The 24,114-nt window shown below is 41.9% G+C and overlaps 1 protein-coding gene across 3 annotated transcripts; it reads right to left on the bottom strand.

Annotated features, from left to right (window-relative positions):
- Positions 1-433: 433 nt before the first annotated feature.
- On the bottom strand, positions 434-18,597 carry nr2f6a (nuclear receptor subfamily 2, group F, member 6a). 3 transcript variants are annotated; one of them, XM_056292654.1, is made up of 6 exons: positions 17,643-18,597; positions 16,427-17,236; positions 15,028-15,122; positions 13,478-13,812; positions 12,035-12,281; positions 434-3,063 (listed from the first exon to the last, which is right to left on the bottom strand). In XM_056292654.1, exons 2-6 carry the CDS (start codon positions 16,693-16,695, stop codon positions 2,789-2,791), a joined length of 1,221 nt encoding a protein of 406 aa, XP_056148629.1. In that variant the 5' UTR covers positions 16,696-17,236; positions 17,643-18,597; the 3' UTR covers positions 434-2,788. The 3 variants fall into 3 exon arrangements, with proteins under 3 accessions (XP_056148629.1, XP_056148627.1, XP_056148628.1); XM_056292652.1 differs by having other exon boundaries at positions 13,478-13,815; positions 17,643-18,596; XM_056292653.1 differs by lacking the exon at positions 17,643-18,597 and having other exon boundaries at positions 13,478-13,815; positions 16,427-17,582.
- Between the last annotated feature and the right edge of the window lie 5,517 nt (positions 18,598-24,114).

The raw sequence follows: 24,114 nt of genomic DNA, 5'->3' as shown, positions 1-24,114 counted from the left end.
TCTAGCTATCGCTCTGTTTCTCTCTCTCTAGCTCTCTAGATAGATGGATCTATCTCCATCTAGATAGATGGAGAGATAGACAGACTATCTATCTATTTCTGGATATATTCTACGTAGAATCCATCCACGCCATGTGAAATTCTCAAACATTTTAAATGTGTAATGTATTCCATGTTTATCACAATATGTGGTATTGTAGTTTGGGTTAAGAATCAGACCATGTGAATGTTTACACAGAAATAATGGATGTGATGATTACTCATTACAGTCTTCCTAGTTTGAAAAATTTTGCTCTATTTTTATGGCTTTCCAAACTCGTCCAAACTCCCTGGCCTGGATGTTGTCGTATTACACATATGTCATGGTGTGTCTTTAACATCTTCTTCACACAAATCTAATGTCATCAGGGCAGATTGAAAAGTAAAAACGCAAATTGTCATCTTCTGGTTCTTTTAATAATGCTTTCATACACACAAAGCTCAAAACCTAGGGAGCTTAGTAACACAAAGATAGCAAAACATTAATAACACATTTATCTTTTTGTCTTTTCTTTCAATGACGTGACTGTGTTGAAGTTGACGGGTAAAAGATGAATATCCAAATAACTTCCAAAAAGGTCAGGAAGGTATTTCAAGAGGCAGTGTTGTATCCTCATACTCATGGAAAAAGTCTTGAATGGTCAAATTTAACACCGATAACTGGAATCCTCAATCATACAGAGGTGATTTGGAGATTTCTTTGAAAGTTATCTTGTTTAAAAAAAATAAAATAAAAAAAGCCTCTTGAAATACCAATAATGAGGTAAATCCTGGTGGACTGCCATACTGGGTCAATCCTCTTTGAACCCATCACGGGTGGTGTGATGTTTTGGTACTGTGTAACCTCAAAGTGCAGTCATCTGCCAAGTTCCACCCATGACAATAGTGTCTCCATAGTGACATGATGTGTCTCCATAATGACAATCGTGTCTCCATAGTGACAAAGTGTCTCCATATTGACATGATGTGTCTCCATAGTGACAATTGTGTCTCCATAGTGACATAGTGTCTCCATAGTGACAATAGTGTCTCGCATCACTTCACAATAGTGGGGAGGAGCTGTTTTGATGCTGACAAGACGGCATCGTGTCACCTCCCAAGTAGCCTCTTGTTCTAGCCATTTAATATAAACCCTTCTGCGATGGAGATAGACTTGTGTTTGACTTTTCAAAACATGACAGAGGTATTTCCATGTAACATTAACATTTAAAAAAGGGAAACAAACATAAAAAAACAGAGAGCTAACAATAGAACCTATGATTAAATTTTAAAAGGAGCCATTTCCAACTTACATTGTGTAAAGGACGAAACAATGTCAGAGATCAAAAACAACAATTTGACATGCATAAGGACAACTTGGCCTCGATATATATATATATATATATATATTTACACATTTCATGTTTAAGGGCTATTTTGCCACATAGTTGTCGTAATTAAACGTGTGATAGATTTCCAGATAAAATTGGCTTCTTGAGCACCACCTACAATTGTTTGGCTTTTTTATTAAATCATGTAAATGTTTGTTAGAGAGGAATCCCTTTCCCCATGACTTGAATTTATTTACATGCCTGCCTGCCACCTCTCTACTGAGGAAAAGTCATTTCCAAACCATCAGTCTGTCCAACATCATGTCAAAGACAAACTGTTTTGAAGTACAAATGGACATTACATTTTGGGGCTCTTTCGAAAGATACAAGACGAATGTTTGTGAAGACTTGTTTCATATTTAATAAGTGTCCCAAATTCATACTGAATAACAAGGCAGTTGTCAAAAAAGAAGGCGGCTTGTGGTGAACAACAATTACAGAGGTTTGCATTCAGGAAATATCAGACTAAAGCTTTCTGATGTCTTGTGAGGTATTAGTCCATTGTCATGTGACGGTGGCTTCTTATTGTTGGAACTACAGCAGTTGTGAGAGAGCCCTGGAAATGATTCAAAATCCAGACATGGATTCTTTTCTTCTGTTTCTCTTTGCTTTTTCTCTTGTGATGAAATGATAAGCTTTGGTGATCTTCCGTGGTTAAGTTTCATTTCTGTTCTCACTCAGCATTGAATTGTGAAACTGTCGAACGGAGCGTCAACTGATATATTGTTTTCTTAAACAAAGCCCTCGAGAGAAAATTTGTTTCAGACATCACAGGGCCTTGTACAGGTGACAGCACACAACCACAGTTTTCTGCCTCTGATAATGTTAACTAAGATGACAATGAGGAGTATTACTCCAATATGTCAATACAAAATGGCTACCAGATCACAAAAACTGAGAAATGGGGAGAATGAGGCCAGCAAGGGTCAAAATGGTTTTGGTGTCCTTAAGTGATGGGATGGTGCTGTCCTCTGTATGTATTTATAGCAGGACAGTGCTGCCCCCCTGCACGTAATTGGTGGTCTCTTTAGTCACTATGGCATGTGGGTGGCAACATGACTGGCTCTCATGACCATATCGTGGTCCAGCAGGACGGAGCTGGCCTCTGGCCCCGAGATCTGGCATCAGGATTCTGGGCTGGCAACAAGACAGGTCAGTCTGGCACAGGCTCATGAGAGAGAATGGAGCGGTTAGAATACAGTACATATGACAGCCAGCTGGCACCGGGGCACTAGAACCACACAGATGGATAGTGATGAGTCAAGAGGTTTCCTGTAGGTCCCTGTCATCACTAATCCCAGATGGAGACCTCTTCCACAAGTGAAGGGGTGATGGGGCTGAGGGTAGGGTGGTGGAGGAGAGGGGGCGCGCTAGTTGGGGCTATTGTCCTGGGACATAGGGCCAACTGATGGAGCTTCCGGAGAGCTGCATGTCACGGATCAGCGTCTCGATGGGTGTCTTCCCCACCAGACGCATGAAGAAGAGCTGTGAGATGAGATTGGCGGGAACGGCGCGCAAAGCAGGCAGACGCAGGAGCAGTCGGCCAAAGCGCTGAGGCTGATTTGGGTACTGCATCCTTTCATACTCTGTCAGCGCCACCTGGGCCTTCTCCTGCAGAGACTCCACATGGACTGGGTCTGACAGTCCGCAGGCGTCTGAGGAGGAGGAGGAGGGAGAGTTATTTAATAGTGTGGGCAGGTTATATAAACAGTCGTGATCAGCAAAAGAGAAAAAGACTTAAGATCTTGGAAAAAATCAGAATATTCAATGGTGTTGAAAGGAATATTAAAAAAAACTCCTACCACCTCTAAGATTTAATGAGGAAATCAAAAGGAGATCTCGCATTATCATACAGAAAGTACTTAAAAGATTGGCAGCCACAATCGAAACTAATGCACAATGGTGTCACTTGATTTTCGATGACAGCGCCAACTACAACCTTTAACATAATTGCATTTCCACCAATATGCCAGAAGATGATGCTACAGCACAGAGAGCACTTGAGATGTCCGGCCAACTGAACACCTTTCTTTCAGTATATAGAAAGCAATCAAATTTGAATTAAGTCCAACTTCTTCTACACACCCACGCACAATTATCCCACAGAAACTGCATTTATAAAATTGCAGGAGTAATATGTAACACACAAAAACATGATTTGCTGCAAACGGTATGAAACGTTATCATCGTCTTGAATTTGTAATCGGAAGTAGGCTAGTGTAACCGGTTATTTTCTTGCCCGGTGCGGGATTCGATACGGGGTGTACTGCGCCACAAGGCGACATCACTAACCGCTCGGCTAAAGGGTCAGACCCGTTAGTTAGGGACTAATGTGTCTTATTAGTAGTTTACAGTCGTCACCCTCCCCGGAAGCGCGCCCTCGTGCTTTGTCATTCCGCGCTCCGAAGAGACTTCTGAGGCTCGGCACACTTCCGGATCCCACCGCTGCCACCAATGTATCCGGTTATTTTCTTGCCCGGTGCGGGATTCGATACGGGTTGTACTGCACCACAAGGCGACATCACTAACCGCTCGGCTAAAGGGTCAGACAGGTTAGTTAGGGACTAATGTGTCTTATTAGTAGTTTACACTAGTATGGGTTATTCTCAATCAACTGACTTTTTCATTGACAACGAACAGCTCCGCCATGTTGGAGGACAGCTAGACCGTAGCAATCACTGTTTACGCTGAAGTTCTCATTGTCGATCTCTGTTTACAACAACGAAATTTTAAGCGAAAAACGGACAAACTTACGGAAATAAAACATCGCAGTTGTGACCCACTCTTCAAAAAACAATTTGGCCGTTAGGCCAATCTCATGCAGTTCAGCGATGGCTTCGATCAAGAATTATGTACAAGCTTTAGATGGAAAAACCAAGGAGAGATATATGGAAAAACTCGCACTTATTAGTAGTTACGCCGAAATGTTGACAAATTTATAAAACAAAAGCAGTTTCTCTCCCTCTTGTACTAATTATATTCAAAACCATGTAATTCTAAGATTTAGCTCTGCTGATGATTGACACACAATTGAAAAATGTCTAAAAATTGAAGTGTCTTTATTTTTAAATGCTTTTGTTTCTTAAAAACTATTATAAAATTTGTACAATATATAATTTTATACAATATATACCTATATAAGTTTTATACCTACAATATATAACTTGAAAGTTGTATCAGTCTGAAGGAACTACTGAGTCACACACATTTGTCAATGCACAAGAAACCAAGGCAATTTTATCCACTGTTGTTATACCTGCACTATCCTTATTACTTAAGTAGTCTATTGGTAAAATTCCTTGTAAAATTATAAATTTTCTATGTACTAGGCCACAATAACACACTCCACATGGATGCGACAGATGCAATTTTTTCTTGTTGCCTCAATTTCTAAAGGACCACGCTACTTTTTCCCTTTTGTAAAAGCAGGTATATTAACTTCTGCATGATACTAGTTTTTTCATCTGTAAGATCTTCCCGACTTATTCTCCATATCCATTTTCTTCTTTCCTCCGACAATCTTCGAGTCTCTTCTCCTTGATGGTTGATTATCTTTGAAAACCAAAAGCAGGACTTGTTCCGCTCTCTGTCAGCTCGATTTGAACAACCAAAAACGGCGCAGAAATTAACCATTGTAAAATATTGAACCACGATAGCTATTCTGTATGAATCAAACCTTGAAACAAATTCTATCCACTCTGACTGTTTAGAAAACGTTTAGCATCGTGCAGTGAGAGCAGTGCATTATCCTATGGATGGGTGCCGTTGTCCTCCAACATGGCGAATGTGGTGCCGTCACGTGATATGTGACGTAATATGAGAATAACCCATTGGTGCGGCAAACGGAACAAGTCAGGCATCCCGGGTGTGAGTATGTGTCTTGCTCGCTGCACTAGCGCCCCGGGGAATAGCCTGATCCTCCCACAAGCTACGTCCTCCTGGCGAAACTCCTCACTGTCAGGTGAAAAGAAGCGGCTGGTGACTCCACATGTATCGGACGAGGCATGTGGTAGTCTGCAGCCCTCCCTGGATCGGCAGAGGAGGTGGAGCAGCGACCGAGACAGCTTGGAAGAGTGGGGTAACTGGGTAACTGGCCAAATACTATTGGGTAGAAAAAGGAGGGGGGAATCCCCCCCCCCAAAAAAAGTCATAAAAACAAACAAACAAACGGAACAAGCCGGAAAAAGACGTAGGCTAGTATCGACTGCATATTTTCAACTGAGTAGCTACGATTACATATTTATTTACAGTGCATCCGGAAAGTATTCACACCCCTTCACTTTCCCCACATTTTGTTATGTTACAGCCTTATTCCAAAATGGATTAAATTCCTTTTTTTTCTCACCAATCTACACACAATACCCCATAATGATAAAGTGAAAAAGGTTTTGTAGAAATTTTTGCAAATTTATTAAAAATAAAAAACTGAAATATTGCATGTACATAAGTATTCACACCCTTTGCTATGACACTCAAAATTGAGCTCAGGTTCATCCTGTTTTCACTGATCATCCTTGAGAGGTTTCTACATCTTGATTGGAGTCCACCTGTCGTAAATTCAATTGATTGGACATGATTCGGAAAGGCACACACCTGTCTATATAAGGTCCCACTGTTGACAGTGCATGTCAGAGCAGAAACCAAGCCATGAAGTCAAAGGAATTGTCTGTAGACCTCCGAGACAGGATTGTATCGAGGCACAGATCTGGGGAAGGGTAAAAAGAAATGTCTACAGTTTTGAAGGTCCCGAAGAGCACAGTGGTCTCCATCATTTGTAAATGGAAGAAGTTTGGATCCACCAAGACTCTTCCTAGAGCTGGCCGCCCAGCCAAACTGAGCAATCGGGGGAGAAGGGCCTTTGTCAGGGAGGCGATCAAGAACCTGATGGTCACTCTGGCAGAGCTCCAGCGTTCCTCTGTGGAGATGGGAGAACCTTCCAGAAGGACAACCATCTCTGCAGCACTCCACCAATCAGGCCTTTATGATAGAGTGGCCAGATGGAAGCCTCTGCTCAGTAAAAAGCACATGACAGCCCGCTTGGACTTTGCCAGAAAGCACCTAAAGGACTCTCAGACCATGAGAAACAAGATTCTCTGGTCTGATGAAACCAAGATTGAACTCTTTGGCCTGAATTCCAAACGTCACGTCTGGAAGAAACCAGGCACCTCTCATCACCTTGCTAATACCATCCCTACAGTGAAGCATGGTGGTGGTGGCAGCATCATGCTGTGGGGATGTTCTTCAGCGGCAGAAACTGGGAGACTAGTCAGGATCGAGGGAAAGATGAATGGAGTAAAGTACAGAGAGATCCTTGATGAAAAACCTGCTCTAGAGCGGTCAGGACCTCAGACTGGGGCGAAGTTTTACCTTTCAACACGACAACGACCCTAAGCACACAGCCAAGACAACGAAGGAGTGGCTTCAGGACAAGTCTGTGAATGTCCTTGAGTGGCCCAGTCAGAGCCCAAACTTGAACCCCATTGAACATCTCTGGACCTGAAAATAGCTGTGCAGCAACGCTCCCCATCTAAACTTACAGAGCTCCAGAGGATCTGCAGAGAAGAATTGAAGAAATACCCCAAATATAGTAGGTGTGCCAAGCTTGTAGCTTCATACCCAAGAACACTTGAGGCTGTAATCGCTGCCGAGGGTGCCTCAACCAAGTACTGAGTAAAGGGTGTGAATACTTATGTACATGCAATATTTCAGTTTTTTATTTTTAATAAATTTGCAAGAATTTCTACAAAACCTTTTTTGCTTTGTCATTATGGGGTATTGTATGTAGATTGATGAGAAAAAAAGTAATTTAATCCATTAACAATTTAATCCACTGTAACATGTGGGGAAAGTGAAGGGGTGTGAATACTTTCCGGGTGCACTGTACATAATACTCTGATTGGACGCTTGACACTGACTATGTAAAATAAATACTTTTGCAGTGGTTCAACCGAGCTTAAGTCAGCTCGTCTCAAGCTAACCAACAACCCTGATCTAGTAACCCGAGCAGAACTGGTACCTAAACCTGTAGACTGATTTATTTGAGCACGTTTAAGGTGATCAAACATTTTCTTTTTTAAATTATTTTTTTGACTTTATTTTCACCTTTATTAGACAGTGACAGTGAAGAGGCAGACAGGAAATGAGAGAGAGAAGGGTATGACATGCAACTAGCGATGGGCAAAGCAGTTCTTTTCGTTGTACTGAATCATTAGAATCAGTTAATTAAAACGATTTGTTAAGATTTTCCAAAGGAATTGAATCAAGTGCAACTGGACTTGGTATATATCCGTGAAGACGTTTTGCCTCTCATTCATCAGTTCGTGCCTTTCTGACTAGAGCAAGCTTGGTCTAGTCAGAAAGGCACGAACTGATGAAGCCTCTTGGATGAGAGGCGAAACGTCTTCACGGATATATGCCAAGTCCAGTTGCACTTGATTCAATTCTTTTGGATAACCATGACCTGGATGAATGAGAACATTCACAGGTTTGTTAAGATTTGTTCACCGAATCCTTCAGTGCTCGACTGGGTAGTCCCTCTCACTGAAGTGAAACACAGCTAAACATTCAGTTCAGCTCACTGACTAGTGAACTGAGAACGGTTGTTCGTGAAGGATAAGCCAGTGAGCTGAGAATTTGATTGGATAAAGATACCGTTTGTAAACAATAAGCTGCTACAACAAAGGCCTACCATATTATGTACAGGATGTATATTTTTGCGACACCTAATTATTAAATAAAATATTTGGTACTATTTCGAGACCTCAAGACGTAAGGGAGGGACGGGTTTGAGAGACTCGGCGACTGTATCACTCAGGGCTCACGTTCAGTGGACGAATTTCTGAACATGCACCCTTCCCTTGCAGTGAAAGCGTCTGGCTCAGGCTCAGCCACTCGTTTTTTTCATATTGCAGGTTTCACCGCGCATTGTAAACTACGAAAGGTCGTGAGAAGTGAAAAATTCTGGGATTATTAAACGTAACCTAACTCATTTTTAATTTATTCGAAATCTAATGACTACAGATGCCGCAATTTTGTTTACACACTATTATACTATCCCATCTCTCATATGTTGTCACAACTTGTGATATTGGGCTATACAAATAAGTGTGACTTGACTTTGTCTCAGGCAAGCAACATAACAATGCAACCACTCCATAAAATGTATAGGTACTGGATAAACAAATCTAATTCCTACCACCATTGCAGTATTGTTAAGAAGGATAATCTCTTGACCTCTGAATTTTTTTGTTCATGGCAAATGTCTGTTTATTATGCAAAACTTTTAATGGTCTTGCGCCACCTCCGAATGAATGACATGAATCACTCACTCAGTAAGTGAGTGTATCCCTGCAGCTCGCTCATAACTGACTGAGGTCAACTGAACTGACTGAGAAATGAACAAATCGTTTCAGGAAGTGTTCCATTCAGTTCGTTCACCCAACACTGCATGTTATGTAACAAAGGTCGCCGGCTGGGCTCAAACCGGTGACGGTTGCGACCATGTGGTATGCTCTGTAACTAGGGATGCCCCCCGAAACCCAGTTCTAAACGGGAACCGGTTCTAAATTAGTAAAAACTGGAGCATTTTTAAGAGCCGACGTTTTCGGTTCTGCTATCGGTAGTCGGTAGGTACTCGAGAAATCATGGAGTGAGATTTATATTGTGGCAAATGTGTTTTTCGAGGAATTTAAACGTCGCAAACATAATCTTGTTTGCCGTTTTCTCCATCTCTCTGTCTCTCTCTCTTACTGCGCGAGGGGCGGGGCTATGCTGTGCTCCACACACACGCGCACAGACAGCTCTGCTCAAGTGCTCATCATGGCGGAGAGAACTAAACGTTCAAAAGTTTGGGTATATTTTTCAAAAGTCGATGACGACAACGCTCGTTGCCACAAGTGCAACAAATCATTTGCCAGTAAGGATGGCAATACAAGCAATCTGTCGAAACATCTTTTGTCGAAACATGGTATTAATCTGCAGAAATGTTGAGTTTTCCACTGCTTTGCTCGTAGTGTTCCATCCACGTCCACTGCAGGTAAGCCGTATGAGCCATAGATACGGAGTTAGCTAGGCTAATAACGAATTATTACGAATAGACTAATGAATAAAATATAATTGCTTAGCTAATTGTTTAGCTACAAATATATAAGCCATAGATACGGAGTTAGCTAGGCTAATAACGAATTATTACGAATAGACTAATAAATAAAATATAATTGCTTAGCTAATTGTTTAGCTACAAATATATAAGCCATAGATACGGAGTTAGCTAGGCTAATAGCCGGGGACACTATAAGTCAGGAGAGATCACGACTCCTGCCGGAGAAGGCAGATATGTTGATTTTTCTGCAGAAGAACTGTTAGGATAATGTTCTAGGTTCTTGTTTGTTTGAACTTCCATTAGCCTTTTGCTGTAAAAATTTATTTTTAATATATATATATTTTTTCTTTATCTTTATCTACTTTTATTTTTTATCTTATTTGTTGTTGTTGAATGTTGATTATAAAGTCTATAATTCAGACGCATTTAAAACATTGCTGCTGCTGTTGCTGCTGAATAAATAATATTTGTTTATATTTATATAAAGTTATATAATAGAATAATAAAGCAATGTCGATTCTGTTCTTAATTAAGTGTCTTTTTTTCTTGCATAATAATCAAAAAGAACCGATAAGAGTATCGATAAAGTACCGAACTGATAAGCAGTACCGATAAGAGTAGTAGTATCGATAAAATCCTAACGATACCCATCCCTATCTGTAACCATTCAGAGGCACCCCATTAAGCATCGTTTACTTGCATATCTGTCGATGACGAATCCGTAAAATCCTACTTCTAATGACAGTGTTTTTAAGTGCTCTTTGGGAACATCGTATAACCAGTGCGAAATTGGGAAATACTGACGATACCCAGGTATCTGAGATGCGATGTTTTATATCAGCAAAATGCTGGAGACGGTGGCAAGGGACACCTCCAGTTGACGGTAACAAAATGTATTTCATTATTCTATTACACCGAATTTCATTTTTATCACTTATAATAAGCAAGCAAGTTGAAATGTTTCAAAATTTTTAATTTTTGTGTAAATTGGCTATGACATAGGCTTATTGTAGTGTTCGCTAACGTACTAGCTAGCTATACTGGCTGAATATTTGGGTGATTAACTAACATTAGCTAACTTAGCTACGGAAAACGGGACTACTACTACTTCGTCATCGATTTCTTCGGCGGTTGGCATCGGAAATGTTGCATTAACGCCACTATATAAAATGCAACTTGATTGATTGACCCACTGAAATGTATTGTAACGTACATGAATAAGTAGACGTGTTAGCCCTTGGCTAACGGGTCGAACCCTTTGGTCGACTGGTTAACGTTGTCACCCGCGGTGCAGGATATCCGTGTTCGCGTGCCGGCTGTGACGGTTCAGCCGACTTCCCCTTTATTTCAGCAGCGCAATTTATGACCATGGCAGTGAATGCCAAAAATCTTTTCTTGTCCATGCAGATATTCTGCTCAGCTCCATTCCTTTTCTGCTGCGGATATTTTTGCAGTTCCACCATCTTATCATTTCTCTCCATTTTCTTAGCAGCTTCAGCATACAAAAATCCCATATCTGTTCTCATCTTATTCACCTTCTCTTAATTGTTTTTGGGCACTGCGCTGACCCCGTGTCATGGTTTCCCTTGCAGTGCAGGCACTTTGCTTGCTCCTTTTCAACTTTACACTTCTTTGTAGTTGTCCTACCCACATCTCCCACATCGTCTGACTCCCCTACAAACTGCAGCAACATGTCCATATTCTTGACAACACGGGACCGTAACACGGTTCATTTACGTTGATACAGGGTTGCTATGGTTACCCGACATTTCCGACCAACGCACTTGAATGCCAGTGAAGTTGTATTTCTGACTTCTGGTATTGGAAATACGTGCTTTAATTGCACTTGAAGGCAGAATTTTAAAAAAAGAAAACACACATGGGTGATACCAAGAGATAGAATGCAAGGAAATCTAAAACAGTGAATGATAGTGGAGGTGCAGAAGAAAATATTTTTGCCAATTTTCCTACCAATGAGGATTCTAATTTTGATGATAAAACAGCACCTCAAATCAGATAATATGATTGGTTGATAGCTGTATCGTAATGCCTGTACAATACAGAATCATTCACAAACTAACTAACTGCTACAAAATGGAAACATTCAAGGTTCTCTCCAGCCTCCATAGTAGCCTAATTATGGAGGGGTGAATTTAACAAGGCATATCTCTGGGAAAAATTCAACATTGCTAAACCAGAAAAAAGGACAACTTGCAAAGCTACATCCTGTAAATAGGTTGATTAACTGAAACGGATTGTTCAACCATGACCCTTTGATATAATCGCAATGTACCACGGCCTGGTGTGAGTAATTACTTAATTAAAAAATGCAAAATCTTAAATGTCTCAGAGCACCATATCATTTTAGATGCACTCACGGATATTTTTGTAGGGGTCACAACCACCATCTTAAATCTGCAGATGGTACAGCTAAGTGTGAGACTAAATTTCAGTTTGCTAGTGAATGTGTAACTTGGAAGTCAGGTTCCCAAAGTTCCTCACATCTAAGGATACCTGAAAGTTACCTGGTGAGAAGAGCGCAACGGCCTTGAGACAACTGTACTCGGCTGAGTCCACCTGCAGCCGGATCAACTTGTCCACCTGGTCCTGGAACACCCTCACGTGGTCCATAAAGGACACCACACGCTCCGCAGACATAGGGGAGGAGTGGAACCCAGCTGCAGCCAACAGGGGAGCCATGTGGAGCGGCAGGGCTGACTGGGCGGCATTAAGAATAAACAGTTCACTCCAGCTCAGCCGCAGTAGAGCCACCTACGGAGATGTGCAGCACCATGTTAGTAAATTTAGTGAAAACTTTGGTGCTTTAACTAGGTCAATTGCTTATACGGCAATCAGCCTGTTGTTATGATCAAGGAGATTTCTTCTGCATCGTTCCAAAAAAAAGGAAAGTTGATGAAAATAAGATCTATCATCAAGTTTATTTTAAAGCTGCTACAAAGAGTTTTTCACTGATTATTTGCCTCAATTTAATTTTGATGCCACCATGTGATCGACATAATCAAATGAGACCATCAGTGAGAATATAAGATACTGCTATATAATGATTCTAAATGCTTGTCTTTACATCAGATTCCCTATGAAACCTGACAAAATTGTTTACGGCGCACAGACAGGATACATACCCATAATTAGAGATACATTACCTCACTGCTGTATATCTTGCAAACTTTTTTTTTCCAGAACACCACTATATCGCTCATTCTTCTCTTTAAAATATGCAAGCTAACAGAGGGTTCATGTGAATCTTTGCAACAAGATTGAATAATTTATTGCCATACCAACAAGAGACAATGCTCATGCAAAATGATGTCACTCTTCCACAAAACACTACTGCTGTTGTCCACAGGGGTGCCCAAAGTCAGCAAAAAATCTAAAATGCCTCATCGCAGCTTTAAACAGAATGATTTCTAATGTTGATGAAAATAAGATGTCTTCTATAAGACGTCTTCTATCATAAGTAGGGACCAAGGGGGACACTGGCTATTCTTGAACTTATTCATCAAGTAAAGCGCGTTACTGTCCCTTCAAACTAGGGCTGGGCAATATACCAATATTATATAGATATCGTGATATGAGACTAAATATCATGTGGGATTTTGGATATCGTAATATCATGATATGGCATAAGTTTTGTCTTTTCCTGGTTTTAAAGGCTGCATTACAGTAAAGTGATGTAATTTTCTAAACTTACCAGACTGTTCTAGCTGTTCTATTATTTGCCTTTACCCACTTGGTTAATATATAGGCATACTGATGATTATTTATCACAAATCTGATTGTGTAGATGTTTTGTGAAAGCACCAATAGTCATCCCCACAATATCGTCATAATATCAATATCAAGGTATTTGGTCCAAAAATATCATGGTATTTGATTTTGTTCATATCACCCAGCCCTACTTCAAACTTAATGAGATTTATTGTTCAAATTAAATTTGACCTATTTACCTGGTCTGACACAGGCAGCTCTGGGAAGTAAGGGATGTTTCTGGCCCACTCTATGGTACTGAAGAGGAGTCGAGCTGCTAGTTCACAGATGTTGTCGATGCCCATGGCGTTATCAGGACCATTCTGTTGGCTGTACTGGTGGCCGAAGCGACTGCTGGGGTAGGGCTCAGCACGCAGGAGCTGGGAGATGAGTTCTGACACTGGCTGACCTCCTCCACTCCCTACATTGTTATTGTTGTTGCTGTAGAACTCACCACCGCCAAGCCCACTGGCACCACCTATGGGTGTAATGGACGGGCTGAGGCTGGGCTGGGGTGGAATGCGCCCGCGTTGGACTGCTGAAGTTGGGTTGGGGGACAAAGGGGAGAGGTGGAGGGAGAGGAGACAAATGAGATGCGACAGTGAGACATGAGGGGAGAGGAAAGGATGAAGAGTGGAAAGATGAGGAGGAAGAAGGAGCCGACAGACAGGAGACAAACACAAGCAGAGGGAGAAGGGTAGAAGAGAAAAGAAGAGAAGAATAAATCATGGGGAGAGGGTGTGGATAGAGAAAGGGAGGGAAGATTAATTCTCCACTGTTAAAAAGAATTACAGTCTTCCAAGGCTATATGATAATAAAAGTTTTTGTGAAGAAAATGCAGAGGATTGCTTTTTACTGTAAACACCCTTAAAAACAGGACAGCACAGCCTTGGAGAGGAGATGCTGTGGTAGCTACAATATACAGTATTACTGCTTAAAACCCATTTCACAGACCATTCGGATGCATTAAGGTTTAACATTCCAACCAAACCCCCAGATTCAATCACAGTGGTAATCCCTATCAACAATGTACCAGGGAGATGTTATTTATAGTTTCCATGGCAAAAGTATACTCACCCTATCTGGGTTTACAAATGGGGGAGGGGTGCAGCTGATTGCAACAAAACTAATACTGTGGAATGGAAAAGGATCATACTCTGAAGATTGTGATTCTACTCAATTCCTTCAAATAGGCTCTGTCAGCATACAAATGTATTCACATGTATGCAATTTCAATCTGAATGCCACAGAGGAGAGTTTTGGCTCCATCTATGCTGCAATCCCTGTAGGATTGCACGTGATCCTGACAAAAAGGCCAAGGGTCTCTGCAGGTATAACTAGAGGCTTAAGGTTGATAGATAGGCTCTGAGACGCAGGTTCCTCAGGAGTGTATTCCATCAACATAGTCTCTTACACAGGCACTAGATTAACCCACTTTAGTATGTGGCATTGAGCAGACACGCACGGCTAGTTTAGCTATGATAGGGCCTAAATGACAAAGTGTGGCTTTTCTTCGGCGCATATCTAGTGGTGAAGCCAATAATGAAAAGCAAATTCAGTTTGTCAGCAATTTTTTTTTTTTTTTGTAAAGGTAAGACATGGATGTAGTGAGAGGACTCTGAGGTTCTTCAATAGGGGACCATTAGCCATTTTTATGAAAATGCAATGCTGAGAAAAGAAGCTTATCGCCACTTATGCAATTCACCTAGAAATACCAAGGATGGCGTTATGGATCAGCACAGATAAATACCTTCTTTGCGCATGCCCACACGGAAACACTTCTTCAAGCGACAATACTGGCACTGGTTTCGATGGTGTTGGTCTATCTGACACTCTCTGTTTGACCTAAAAACATACAAAAAATACATTACAGGACTGTTTTTCGTGACTTTTTGTTAAACAATTACTTTAGCACCAACATTACCCTTCAGAAAATTCCTTTTAAAATATCAGTTTCAGTTCACTGTACTAGCTACACATTACTGTAAGAGCTGCAACATTATGATCTACTCCACCTGTCAGGCTGCATTATATGCCATCACCTCAAGCAGTTTTCTGGTTTTGAAGCATCCAAGCTATTCTGATTATCAGTGAATGGTTGTGTAACCAGTGCTACTTCTGGGCAAACTTGAATGCAGGGCAGAAAAGCTGCAGCAGTGATAAACATGTTTGGAAACAAAGTAAGCCTCTTCCATTTAAAAAAAAAACATTTTAATGTATGTAAAGCTGATTTCACAGATTATGTAAGTGTCTGGAACCTGACAGAGGCTTTTCCTTACGCGATCCTGAACATCAAAATTGCAATCACTGATATTTCATGACTATTGATGTATAATGACTGCAGAAGAGGTGGTGAAATAATATATGTTTTAATGAAACTGGATATCTAAATTGTAGAAATATATCTTTTGTTAAGACATAGAGTCAATAGTTTTCACCTTATGAAAGAATGGTTATTGTTGTGGTACCACTGTGTGTGGTAGGTCATGCTGCAGGAAAACAGTTCCAGTACAAAATAGGCAACACATATGACTGTGCATATATTCACTGAAAGTAAATTGAAGTCCTGGTAAAATTCAATACGTTTGTATGTGAAGAGTCGTAATAGTGCATTAAAATACATTAATCAATGTAAAAACAACTGTAATTGTAATTATGGTAATGAATATGTTTGTGGATCTGTGTGTGTAGTACGAGTTTGACACACACATGCGAACACACATTAAATATTTGCTGTGGGCAATTTTGGCAACTCTGCAGAGTCAAATTGTCTTAATGTATAACTCATTAAAGCAATTTACTTCCATTTCCTTTGCAGAATCATAACGATTATAATGGAACAACTGAGGACAGCTGAGAATCTAATATGTCCTGAGATTCCTTGTTCACCTAAACACAAACACAAATTAATAAACTGATGTATGTACAACAAAGCATTGACAGTAAGAGATTTAAACAACTCTAATGGTAGATAACAGACAGAATGTTAGCTTTAAAATTACTAACCTCTTCAATATATATAATGTATTGTGTCCTTTAATATGTGTACTCATTTGTTATTTCACCCACAGGCAACAGCGATAAGCATTTTCAAATTTCGGTCATTTTGAAAATCCAATTAACCAATCATTACTCATGATACCTCTCACCTGCAGGTGTAGTTGAGATTGCGTCTGATGCTCCTCTTGAAGAAACTCTTACATCCTTCACAGGTGAACACACCGTAATGCTTCCCGCTGGACTTGTCACCACACACCACACAGTCCACCACGCAGGCCTTGTCATCGTCCCCGGCCTCCATGTCACTGCCCCCAGCCTGGGGCGAGCCATCGTCTTCCTCCCCCCGCAGGTAGCCCTTGTCCCCTAAACCATTGGTTCCCCCATTGGGATCTCCCCAGCCCCCACTCACCATGGCCATTTCTTGGTCACCAAACCGCTATTAAAGAAAATGGACCCACAGCCAAGGTTGTGGTTGCTGTCAAAGTTCCATAAACAGGAAAAGTCCAGTCTGTGAGCCTCCTCTCTTCTGGAGGAATTCAGGATTTTCTGGTTGTCTTTTTTCTCATTTGGTTATTTAGTTTGCTTGGTCGTTTTTTGTGCAATTTTCCCTCCTCTTAACCACTGCTTGCAAAAAAAAAAAGAATAAGAAAAGTCTTCTGTTTAATCAGGAAAATATCAGCGAGCGTCAAAACCGGGTTTAAAGAAGTCCGGTAGAGAGTGTTTGGCAGGAAAAACAAGGGGAGCTTCTCAGTCTCCTCCCACTCAACTATGACCTGGAAACAGTCTCAGTCTGGTAACTTTTTTTGTTTGGCATGGCTGTGGATTGAAATGTCCTTTCTTTTCTTCTTTGTCTCCTTGTAACCTTTGTTAAGAACTGTGTATTTTCTCCTCTTCTTTGGCCCGATCCGTGAGACGTTGCGCCTTTACAGAGAAGCCTGCTACCGCCCGTCCAGTTGAACCTTTGACAGGAAACAATGAGTCAGACACACATTCTCCAAAAGAGCAAAGACAGTCAATTTGCAAGTGCTTGCAAATGATATGAGGTGAAAATGTTCTGCTGTACAGACACACATGCTTTTCTTCTCTCTCCCTCTTGCTCTCTCTCATTCTCTCTCTCTTGCTCACAAATGCTCCCAGCTCCATCTCTGTAGCAACAGTAATGGCCGAAAAAGACCTCGGTTTAGCTCGCCTTTAGCACATGTCTAGAGAGCCTGTGACCATCCTCTTAAAGTACCCATTACGCAGATTTTCTGGCATGCTCTTAACAGTCATTTTCAGTACAAGAAATCACTCTATGACAGTGTACGTCTCATTTCCCCGTGGCATTCTTGTGGACCTAATTCTCAAAATTATGTCATGCCTTACCTCAGAGGGGACATTCATGCACTGTGCCTATGGCTGCCCTCATACGAAAGGCGTGCTGGAAAATAACTAATCCTTTTTCTCTCTAGATCTTCTTTCCATCCGGCAAGACCGGGAGCAGACACTCAGCAGACAGAGATCTCCCGTTCTCCTGCAGCCCTCTGATCATCAGCGACATTCTGAGCCGCAGGAAAGAAAAAGCTATTTCAGATCATCGCAAGCAAAACAACTTGATGGCCACACAGATCACTTTCTTGTGGTCGTGGGTTTCTTCAAGGCACGCCAGCTGCAGCAGCAGGCTTACGTGGACTGCCTGCGCCGTCTTTCAAAATACAACACAGCTTCTACCACCCTTCTCTCTCTCTCCCTCTCTCTCTCTCTCTCTGTTCGTGTCTCTCACACTATCTCTCCTTCAGTGTCTCTCTTGAAATAGACCCTCAGCATGAGGAAGTGCTCTCTTCTGTGCTTGCTGTTGCAAGCAAGAGTGCTTGGCTGTAGCTGTATCCTCTGTGATGCTTAGATTCCTTCCTTCTCAAAAATTGAAATGTAGTGAGAGCAGGGGAGCGTAGAGCCCTCGGTCCATTCAGCCCGTCGTAGTTCCCGTAGCTACTCTCCATGCAGTCACGCAGGATTCTCACCCTAGCCTTTTGTCATTGCTTGACCACCGAGAACTAATGACTAGCGGCCTAGCCCCTCTTTCTTCCGTGTGTCTGGGTGTGTGTGTGTGTGTAGCCTTTCCCTGTAGCTCAGACGAATGGGGTGGTGGGGGTGTGCTTCTCTTCCCCTCTCTCTGGTTCCTCAGCCCACAAATTGAATTAAGATTTCTTTTTTCTAAAAAAAAAAAAAAAAAAGCAGCCCTAGACTGGTTTTCCAGAGCCACCACACAATGTTTGCTCTTTCTCTCTCGCTCTCTCTCTCCCTCTCTCTCTCTCTCTTCTTTGTGTTTCCTCTACCTCTCTCTTCTCTGTTTTTCACAATCTCTGTGTGTAAGAGAGAGAAGCGAGCAAGGGGGAGCAAAAGAGGGAGGGAATGTGTGTGTGTGTGTGTCTGTGTTGAGGGGGAGGGGGCTATCTGTGTGTGTGTGTGTGTGCGTGCGTGCCTGTGTGTGTGTGTGTGTGTGTGTGTGTGCACTCAGGGATTTGACACTGCTATTCAAGCCCTGTGGTTACCATGGTGCTGGCTGCCTTATATGGCCATTGGAGTCAAAGAGCAAAGAGAGCGAGCTGTGTGGGGCAGCGTGTACACACACACACACACACACACACACACCTACACACGCACACATGCTCATAAGTGTGCACACATGAACACCCACAAACAAACACACAGAAAGGAGAATGTAGAGGATCTCTGCTGAGAGAGTCAGAGGACATGACCCCCAGGCCTGAATCAAAACCACCCCAACAGTACAAGATTACCCTGAAGCCCTCAGACCAACACACTGCAAGACAATCCCCTTTCTGCTCTTTGTATTTTAAGTTTTAACATTCCTCTTACTGCAGTTCCCTTAACTTTCAAACTGTCGAAACAAAGCAAACTGCAGTGACGTGCATTTTGGGGGTACTCCTCAAAATTAGAAGACATTTTTTACCTTCTTATGGTCCGAAGGTTGGTCCGAAGGTTGGGCCGAAGGCGGTGGACCTTGCTAATGATTGTTTACCTTCTTATGATTCTGTGTGATCCCACAAAGCTGCAATCTGAATGGATAGCCTTGGAACCTGTTATTGTTTTGCTGGAAGCAACAACAAAAAAAGTTCTCACTTTTGGTGGACTTTGCTATTCTTCAAAGGTCCTCTGTTTCTACGCTTTATGGAGCATGTGGTGATTTCTGTTCCAAGTAACCCCAAAAGGTCAAACTGAATATCACACCCCCACCACGCTAAAGCCGAGGTCAGACTGCATAAAGGAGTAAGAGGAGGAGAAAACATGCAACAATCCGGGCTTAGAGCCTTAGAAATGTTGTCATGACCGATATGTGGCTTCTCTACAAAAGGGTTTTTTTCCCCGTGGGCTTGTGCCTGTCAAAGATATGTGGAGATGAAAGTCCTAAGCCTTGAAAGATTCACTTTACGCAACATGTTGTCTTATCTAGAGAATGTTTACAGATAATTCAGAGACATTCTTCACACCCCCAACCCCCTCCGAAGCCCTTTCAACAAATCCCTGAGTCCAGATCCAGCTTTACCCCCTGGCAAGCAGTGTGTATGCATGATAGTGAAGCATTGTCCTGCCCATTGTGCTGCTAAGAGGTCATCAGTGTGTGTATGTGTGCATGTGTGTGCATGCATGCGTGCATGTGTGTGATTAAAGTCCCTTTAATTAGGCCAGTGTGTCTGATTATTGTCAGTTCTTGTGTTGTTCAAGCTTAGGTTCCCCATATAAAGGATTGGATGAGCGTGCAAGTATGTGTGTGTGTGTGTGTGTGTGTGTGTGAGGGTAAATGAAAAAAATGTGATATCCGTCAAACCTAATACTCAAAAGTTAAGTCATATTTCTTTACAGTTTAGTAGACACTGATGATACTTGTACATGTACTCCATTGCCAGTAAACAGAAAAAGTAGCAGAGAGAATGAACGGATCATGCTCCACACGCCGTCCAAAGTTTCTCCAACTGCTTCCATTGTAGCTGCTCAATAGCTGCTGACATGGAAAAACGGCTTATGCTTTATTTCATATGTCCCTGTTGTGGCGCCCAGTAGATTTTGACTTCCTAAATAGAAGAATTTCTACATCTTTATAGTTTCACATTTAGACACAGCTTGTCAAACCGCAGTGGCCCCAGTTTTCCCACGTTTCCATCGTAACACGGCAGTAACACATTCTCCAGCACTCTCGCCTCAGCCATCATGTCACCAAGGAGAGCTTGTCCCATCCCAGCCTCCTAGTAAGTGTTAGAACAAAGTCGATGGAGGAATCTTTGTATTTCAGGAGTGTTGTTTGAAATTGAGATTTACACCACCAAAAAAAAAATGGACATATATTTTATATATTTTTTACATTTTTAAATGGTAGCAGGTAACTCATGTTCTTGGCGGACATTATTAAGAACAATTTTACTGGCTGGATCTTCTAAATTTTAGCAATTTTGAATAATGAATGAACCTCATCCAGAGATCTTTTTTCTTGAAGGGATATATGTTGAGTCTGTAAGTTTCTTCAAATATTTCTTTCTATCCGTCTCTGAATATTCTCTTTCAATGTGCTCGTGTCTTGTGTGTGTATGTATGCGTGGCTGTTTGTGTGAATTGAGACCACAGGAGGGGTGGGGGTGACGTGACCTTTGAACCACCAGGCAGGAATGCGTTTGCTGCCGGCAAGGGACCCAAAAATGCAGGACTGCAGATGATGTCTGCCAAGCTGCCAGCTGGCATTGACACAGAGACGGCAGAAAGATCAAGCATATACGCACACAAGTAGGCGCCAACACAACTAGCACACCATTTACACAACGGCCTAATTACTACGGAGAGATCACAGGTTCTCCCTTTGCTCCAAATGTAACCCGATAATCCTCATCAGGTCACACGAACTACTACTATGGCACTCCCGGGTGTTTCCCTCTGTGTAGGAGACTCATTTAGGCACTGCATAAAATATCCATGTGGAAAAACAGTCAGTCTAGTATTGAGTCTTAAGAATGTATTTTCTTTAAAAGGCCCAAACAAGTGCAAGAATTCAAATTGCCTCCAGTGCTTTCAGCTTTGTGTCAAAATGTTTTGTTTTTCAGTCAACTGACATTGTTTCAGCAGTAATGTGAGCTTTTTGTTTTGCTCAGCCGTTGTGGCTTGTTTCCACAATCCCCCCACAATCCTTCCAGCTGAATTAGAAATGAGGTAAATTACGCTACTCTGTTGGCGGAAGGTTTCACTTCGTCTTGCAGGAAACACGATTTTAGGATTTATATGGCTAAATAACATGCGAGCACAAGTATGTGTGACACTCTATTAAAGGCGTCGAGCGCAAAAAAATAAAACATTGGTTTTAATGGAGAGCGTGTCACACCAACTTGTATTCACACATTTTCCGGTTTTTGATGGTGGTACTTCTTCCCCAAGTTGAGCTCAAAACCTTACTGAGGAACAAAATGACATGGACATTTTTTACTGTGCTCTCCCATTCATGGGAGTTTAGATGAGTATCGAATAGAGTTTTATGACATTATTTCCAGTCAGACCAACTTCTCATCACTGGTTAGCAGCGACGTGGAACAGGCTGACGTCTAAAGTAATCCTTTTCCATCTGTTGTTGTTTTAGTTGTGCTATGTTGTGAAGGGTTAGGGCTTAGTTTGTTGTCCCAGCTGTGCGCTGTTAATCTGCCTACATGTTAGAATTGTTGTTTTTTTTTTTCATGGTGTTTTTCTTTTTCTTTTTTTTGACGTGAAATACCATTTCTTGCTAAATGCATTGCAAAAATGCCATATAAAAATGAAGAGAAAATTTTAGCATATTCAAGTAAAATAATCCCCAAAACAAGTGAAATAATCTGCATGTGCTAGAAGACTTTGAAAAGACTTTTACAAATAAAGTCTGACACCCTCTCACATCTAAAGCCAATGTGTCGTAAGTCACTACGTTTTTAGCCACAGGCTGAGATTTTGCAAAGATTGGGGATCTTGAAGGGTCACTATTTGCAAGACTACAACTAGATTCCCTTTGAGATTATTTCCCATCATGTGCTCCTGGTGGAAATTTTCAGGAAGAAAAACGGTTGAACAATGGAGCAGGAACAGAAAGTTTTTCCTTCGCCACTCTTTCGTGGTACAAATGGGAGGACACGTCAAAGAAGCGCTCTTGTTCACTCCACCAGTTTCTCCTCATTTCTATAGTCCAAAAGAACCAAGATTTGTGGGGCCTCCCCTGAGTCCCTCGCCACGTCATGTTTACTGTCTACATGGTTTGCTGCTTCCTGTCTGGTGCTGGAAAGCGTGCACCTATTGGTTCACTTTAGTATAGTATTAGGATCGCCATTAGCCATTACACTAGGCAACAGCTACTCTTCCTGGGGTCCACACTGAACAAAAAACATACAGTACAAGAAATAAATACGTATATAAAAAAAGAAAAGAACAATGAACCGTTTAAAATACAAAAGGAGGAAAACACACAAAACAGTATGGTAAAGAAAAGAAAGAGTGCCATCTTTGATTAGACAATAGAGAGGCTAGCTTGTGGATGACCACAGACATGACACTATACCTGTGATAAGGGCTATCACAGAAAGTTGAATCAGTTCATCGGGACACAATGTTAATTGAGAGAAACATTTCATCACTCATCTAAGTGGCCTCTTCAGTGTCGACTGACTGCAGGTATCCCCACCCTTATAAACAATAGAGTGGCATAATGACCAAAAACGATTGGTTTCTTATGCAAATTGCCATGACCATTAACTAGAGTTTCAATGGCCATGTGTACTGTTCACAGAGGATTGGGGAATGGTTGGAATCACAGCATTGTAAGATGGCAACAGATGCACTCTTAGGCACCCCCTCCACCCCCCCCCCCTCGGTTCAGGGATGGTCGTTCCCTCTTCACTTAGATGGCCTCTTTGACTCCCTCTTCAAACCAGCATTCCTCCCTATCAAGGATGTCCACATCCTCGTCCTTGAAAGAGTGGCCACTGGCCTGTAGATGGGTGTAGACTGCGGAGTCCTGGCCTGAAGCATTAGCTCTCCTGTGTTGTGCCATCCTCTTGGCCAGCATCCGTTTAGTTTCCCCCGATGTACCCCTTTTTTTCTCCCCAATTGTACCTGGCCAATTACCCCACTCTTCCGAGCCGTCCCGGTCGCTGCTCCACCCCCTCTGCCGATCCAGAGAGGGCTGCAGACTACCACATGCCTCCTCCAATACATGTGGAGTCGCCAGCTGCTTCTTTTCACCTGACAATGAGCAGTTTCGCCAGGGGAACGCAGTGCATGGGAGGATCATGCTATTCCCCCCCAGTTCCCCCTCCCCTCGAACAGGCGCCCCACCTGACCAGAGGGGGTGCTAGTGCAGTAACCAGGACACATACCCACATCCAGCTTCCTACCCACAGACATGGCCAATTGTGTTTGCAGGGACGCCCAACCTAACCAGAGGTGACACGGGGATTCGAACCAGTGATCCCTATGTTGGAAGGCAATGAAATAGACCGCCATGCCACTTGGATGTCCCCAAGATTTTTTTAAGGGTGGGGATAACAGCAGTCAGTTGAGACAGAAGAGATGAGTGCCGAAACGTTTCTCTCTCAATAAACGCTGTGTCCAGATGAACTGATTCAACTTTCTGTGATTTTCTTCCCTGGATTATTGAGCATGCATAAAGACGTGATAGGGGCTAGATAATCTCTAGCACAGTACACAATAATAATATTACAATAACAATATGAAGATACATAGCACAGTTTAACACTATAATAATATGATTATGCATAGCACAATACTCATCAATATAATATAATCTATGCATAATGACTCATATTGACAAACCTCC

This window comes from Lampris incognitus, chromosome 14, assembly GCF_029633865.1.
Source record: "Lampris incognitus isolate fLamInc1 chromosome 14, fLamInc1.hap2, whole genome shotgun sequence".
In the NCBI taxonomy this organism is placed as follows: Eukaryota; Metazoa; Chordata; class Actinopteri; order Lampriformes; family Lampridae; genus Lampris; species Lampris incognitus.
Note: the sequence above shows the minus strand (reverse complement) of the source record. Positions and strands in the feature narration are given on the sequence as shown.